The sequence below is a fragment of the Microtus ochrogaster genome, chromosome 5, assembly GCF_000317375.1.
Source record: "Microtus ochrogaster isolate Prairie Vole_2 chromosome 5, MicOch1.0, whole genome shotgun sequence".
Classification (NCBI taxonomy): Eukaryota; Metazoa; Chordata; class Mammalia; order Rodentia; family Cricetidae; genus Microtus; species Microtus ochrogaster.
This window is the reverse complement of record NC_022012.1, coordinates 88173457-88179456: the sequence shown is the minus strand read 5'-3', so window position 1 is coordinate 88179456 and position 6000 is coordinate 88173457. Positions and strand designations below refer to the sequence as shown.

At 49.9% G+C, this 6000-nt stretch overlaps 1 protein-coding gene across 1 annotated transcript in view; it reads left to right on the top strand.

The window, feature by feature from the left end:
• The first annotated feature begins 3810 nt into the window (after nt 1-3810).
• The window catches only part of Tgfbr2 (transforming growth factor beta receptor 2), an 89260-nt gene continuing 87070 nt past the window's right edge, over nt 3811-6000 (top strand). The window contains exon 1 of the mRNA XM_013346451.2: nt 3811-4310. Coding sequence (XP_013201905.1) covers nt 4220-4310 — 91 coding nt within the window. The 5' untranslated portion in view covers nt 3811-4219. The remainder of the gene's footprint in view (nt 4311-6000) is intronic.

The following is a 6000-nucleotide window of genomic DNA, read 5'->3' as shown; positions in this document are numbered from 1 at the left end:
TCTCTCTCTCTCTCCCCCAAAATAAATAGATGACTTAACTAATTAGTTAAAAAATAAAAACAAAACCAAAAATGACTCTTCTTTTTTGAAACTCTAACTTAGACATCCATTCTTTCTCTTTCTTTCTTAGGGAGCACATGCTCATGTCTCGTGATGCACATACGGAAATCAAAGGACAGCATGCAGAGTCTGTCATCTCCTACCACCACGGCATTGAACTCAGGTTTTCAGGCTTAGTGTCTGGGCCCTCTGCTCTCGCTAGAACCATCATCTACACATAATATTCTGGTTCCCTCAATCTCTCAAGTGTTTTTATAAATACACAGAAAATTATGATAACCCAAATTAAAAATGGTGTATGAAAACAAACAGTGCCCCCCTTTCCTTTCTGGTGTTTTGAGACAGGCTCTCTGTAAGCAGGCTGGCCTGGAACCCATCATGTAGATCAGGCTGGCCTCGGATGTACCACAGTTCTAACATCTTAGCGTCTCCAGTTCTGGGACTACTGACATCAACCACCATCCCTAACTCAGGGAAAATCTCTTAGTCAAGACTTCCCTTTTGCAAGCATCCCCAAGAGAAGGGCAGGTTCTTTGAAAAGTTTAAGTATTTTCCACATTGAAAAGTGTTTCGGAGCATCTGCATGCTACGTGCAAGAGTTTAGGGTACTGTGATCTTGCAGTTATTTCTAGAAGACGGGTTTGCCCTCCGCAATGCCTAATGCAGGGTTCTTTTAGGCCTCGTGTGACTGGGTTAGATCACAGGTGTGAAGGTCAACACAAGTGAAGTCAGATCAGCAGTGTGTACTACGGAGACCAACTGCCTTTTAAGTGTTGGAACTCACCCTCTATAATCGTGTAGAGTATGCCTTTAGCACAACTGTGGTCTTTGTGTGTGTGTGTGTGTGTGTGTGTGTGTGTGCGTGCGTGCGCGCGCGCGCGCAGTGATAAATCTCCTGCAGTGACGTTTCCCTTAGCCATGGTTGAGAGTTACAGGTAAGGCCCCATCCTGAAGGAGTGGGAGTGTTAGCCTGTTCTAGTTAGAGAAAAGGCTAGTTTATTTAAGTTTGTCTATTTAATAGTTTCACTTGTTTTGCTGTTGTTATTTCATTTTGTTTGTGGTTTTGCTTTGCCTGCCTTCCTTCCTTCCTTCCTTCCTTCCTTCCTTCCTTCCTTCCTTCCTTCCTTCCTTCCTTCCTTCCAACAAGTTCTTCCACTGACTGGCCTGAAACGTACCTAGAGGGCTTGCTTGGACAGTCAGCAAACCCCAGGATTCTTCTCCCTCCTCCTCCTCCTAGAGCTGAGATTACAAACCATTTCCATCAGGCCCAGCTTCATTCATGGGGTTTCTGGGATCCAGCTCAGGCTTTCTTGCTTGCAAGATAAGTACTTGATCAACTGAACTGTCTCCCCGGGCTTCTTGGGATGGTTTAACTTTTACTTGTTTTAGCACACACGGAGAAGATGGTACAGGAGAATTTGGACAAACTTAGGAAAGATTAAGAGGACAGAAAAGAGTGGGTTCACTTCCCCTTTCTCAGGAAAAGGAAGTGGCATTTGCATACCCCTGCTGAAACCTCATCCGCTCCCATCTCTAACTGTCAGGTTACATAATGCTTTTCCCCGAGTTATGAAATAGCTCGGTCCCTGAGGTCACTTGTCATTTGATTCCTAGTTACCGCGTGTGTTCACTTTGCCAACACATGCCTAACTACACACCTATCATGTGTTTGGTGTGGAAATGCAGTAGAAGGGGAAGAAAAGAATAGAGTGCCTGCCCTCAAGACATTTGCAGTTGAGGGAGGAATGTGGTTGGAAATTACCTAATGAGAGGTCACTGTGGAATCCGGCTGTAGTAAGGGCTGTAAAAGATATCAGGCATGGTACATGCACGCCTGTAACCTCGGCAGTTCGGAGGTGGAGGTAAGGATCCAGAGTTCAAAGGCAGCCTTAGTTACCTAGCAAGTTGTGGTCAGTAGACTTCGTGAGACCCTATCACAAACAAACACACAGACAATAAAAGCCACACATGAACTGACATAAGCACTGAGAGGCAGGCATTTGGAGCCACAACTTACATGTGCTCATACACTGCACACACATATACCACACTCATACACATATACACACACATTTTTAAAAAACCTGGTGTAGACGCATCTGAAACTCCGGTACTGGGGATGTAGAGACAGGAAGATGTCTGACTTTTGCTGGCCAGCACGTCCAGGCAATCTTCCAACTCCAGGACATACATCATGAGGACCTGAGTTCAGGTCCCAGCACCCACATAAAAAGCCTGACATTGCCATCCATGTGTCTATAACCCTAGTTTTGTGGAGTGGAGACAGGAGGATCAATGGGGATTGCTGGACACCAGCCTAGCTTTAGGCTCACCTAGAGACATTGTCTCAAAGAAAGAAGGTGGCGAGTGACAGGGTAGGACACCTGATACCCTCTGGCCTCCATGAGGCCATACATACACACGTACACATAAACGTACACATACACTACACACATACACAGTGCATTCATACACATACACACACAAATTAAAATCCAAAGGCTGGGACAGATGCATCCGAACCCCCAGTGCCGGATGTCTGGGCTTGCTGGTCAGCCAGTCTAGCCTATCTTTCATCTCTGGCATCACGGAAGCTTCATGTAAGGCAAGGGGCTGGAGAGCTCCGCGATTAAGAGCATTGGTTCTTATGGAGACCTGAATTCGGGTCTCAGCTCTTACATGGTCACCTCCCGGACATAGTGGCTCACAGCCTTCGGTGACTCTAGTTCCTTAAGATCTCATAGAACCACTTCTACAACAGGCACACACGTGGTGCACATACAGACATGAAGGCAGAATGCACACACGTAAAATAAACCTTTAAAAATAAACCAGGTGACGTGATTGAAACAGACACCGGATATGGATCTCTGGCCTCCACGGCCCACAGATGTACACACAATGCTCACGCTGAGCCCGAGAAAAGCTGGGATTGTCTCTGGAAAACCTGGTCACTCCAGGAAGAAGGGAAATTTGAGCGGAGTACTGTCTGCTCACTGAGAGCCTTTCTACTTTCAGTCAGGTATTTTCCTCCCTCTCGAATTATCGAAGAGCGAACCCTGGAAAGAAGGAAGCAGACCCCACCACCAAAAACACTTTTATTCCTTACAGGCAATGTTCCTAAAACATCCCCACCACAGTCACATGGCTGAATATTTGGCTTTACTGGGCAGACCACGCCCAGGAAATGGTCCTCCAATGGGAGGCTCTACCCAGGTGCTCATTAAAGATGCAGACACGCCCTGGCCCAGACCTACTGAACCAGAACCTACATTTTAGCTGAATTTACAACCCAAAGTGATTAAAACACACATTAAAGTCTGAGACAACCCCCTGGATTTTTGCCTCACTTAAGAAAACAGCCCTTTACAATGTGATCACGCTCGTTGTACATAAAACTGAAAGCAAGCTCTGGTGAAGCAGTGCTTACCGTTATTTTATTAGGAAAAACAATGCGTTCGGGACCCTGGAGTTGCATTTCCGAACCCCCTCCTTGTTCTCAACGAAATTATGAAGGCCCTGGAAGCAATGCTTAGAATATGTGTGTGGGGTGCTTGGTGAGGTATCAAGGAAAGTGGTGTTAGACACTTTCTAGCTTGCTTTGCAAAACGTGCGCTTAGTCACTTCTGAGTTTGAACTTGGAGCCGGAACCTGGCGCGGGGGGGGGGGAGGTGCGTGGGAGGGCTGAGAGGGGGCAGCTGAAAGTTTGCAGAGTCCTCGCAGGGGCCTTGATTAGAGGCAGGAGGAAGGCAAGGGCTGGAAGCTGGAGAGGGCTGGAGCTGGAAGGCTCTCCGGCAGCGAGAGGTCCTGCCCAGCTGTTGGCGAGGAGTTTCCTGTTTCCCTCCCGGCGCCCGGGTAGAGTTGATGAGTGAGTCACTCGCGCGCACCGACCGACGACACCCCCCGCGCGCGCACACGCTCGCTTGGGGGACGGAGCCCCAGCCTTCTGCGCAGCTCTCCTCGGCCGGCCGCCGGGGGCCTCCTCCCGGCCTCCAAGCTCCCCCGATCGCCGGCCACATCTGGCCCGCACCTCTGCCCGGCGCGCCCAGGACGGCCCAGGCATACTGAGGGGACGAGTAGTCAAGGCGCAGCCCGGGGTCCCCGAGGCTCGGTTCGCGGCGCCTCACGGGCCGGTCTATGACGAGCGACGGGGGCCACCATGGGTCGGGGGCTGCTCCGGGGCCTGTGGCCGTTGCACATCGTCCTGTGGACGCGCATCGCCAGCACCATCCCACCGCTTCCCAAGTCGGGTGAGTGAGTGGCCGCAGAGCGACGCTGGGGATCCTCTAGGGCTCCCCGCTGCTCCTCCAACCCGCTGGGCAGCTATTGACAGTCGGCCGCGGGTCCCGGCGAGAGGGCGGAAACGGGAAGTTTGTAGCGGCCCGAGACATCCCAGGCCCGCGGGGATCCGGGGAAGATTTCTCGCAAAGGAGGACAGTTCAGTTGCGGGAGACTTGGGGACGCTTCTGATCCCTTTGTGCGCGCACGAAAGGCTAGGGCAGCCGCGAAGGGCCTGCACCCCCGGAAAGGGAAGTTTGAGAAGTTGGGGCATGGAGGAGTCAAGGCAGGGGATTGGCAGCCCAGCTGTTGCACACCTGGGCCGAGTACTGCCCTAGACACCCTGATTGAACCAGACTCTCAGTCCTCAATTCTACCACCTCTGAAAGGATTCTGGGTCCCAACTCACTGGAAACAAGTTCGAGAAAAGAACTGATCTCTAAGGGCTGTCATCTATCCCGCTGGCCTGCGGGGATGGGGACTTGATGGCTGAGAATAATTTACTGCGTGCCTACTAAGTGCTTTGTTCCAGGGTGGTGCCTGGAGTCAAATATCTCCGTAGTTGTCGCTCAGTGGAAACACCTAACCCAGGAAGCCCACCAGATCCGGCCACCAGGTCCAGTGGCAGGGGCTGCATTTAAGGTAGAAAACCAGGAACCAGGACTCCTTCCTAAGGACTTACCTGGGAAGTGCAGAGTCTCAGATATTCTAGCTCAAAAGTTAGAATTGTGGCAGCTATTTGTGGTCAGGGCCACTATTTGGGTAAGTCATGTGACTCTGGGCCTCAGTTCTCCTCCTTTGTACATCTCCGTGGTTCGGTTTGTTTAAGTTTGGCACTCTTTTCATCTTTGGCTTTCCACTCCCTGCTCTGGTGTTTTCAGTGACTAGGAGATGGCCGGGTCACTTTGGGTGAACTTGCGTTTGGGTGGGGGAGTTCTTTGCAAATGTAGGTGAGGTGATTTTAAGTGTTAAAGATCGTGTTGGAAGCAGCAGTGGAGCATTCTAGAAGGAATGAGCCTCACAAAGCAAGGCAGCAAAAGTCCTAACAGGGTTTTAGTTCTGTAGTTTCTTAAACGCTGCTTTGGTTTTTCTGGTCTCTATTAAGCAGCAGCTCCAGAAAGTTAAATCCTCTCTGTTGTTACCCAAGCCTTGATTGGAGACTTGGTTCCATGGCTAAGAACATTGCTGTGCAAGCTTGAGGATCTGGGTTCAAATCCCCTGCATCCAAATACAAAGTTGGGTGTGGCTCCTTGCCAACTCCGTGGTAGTGGGAGAGGACTGGAGGCCCTTTGGAAATGGGTGGATGCCAACCTGGGTCTAGATTGGGTGAGAGACCCTGGCTTAAGGAAATTCTGTAGAGAGTGATGAAGAACATCTGGTATCCTCTTCTGCCCCCCCCCCCACATGCACATAGATCCTCCCCCCAACACACACATAAACACAATTTTTTAAAATATTAAAAGAAAGCCCGCTGGATTTAGCTGATGACCATCAGACATGTCACCCCTCTTATGCTGTGTACATAAAACATTTGCTTTAGACAGGGAAGGAACAAAACTCAGGAGGCCCCAATTTAAGTCTTGCTTACAAGATTAAGATTTGTGATTTTCGAATTCCAGGCTCTGCAGCGCATGACTCATTTAAACACACAGTTTTAAACAA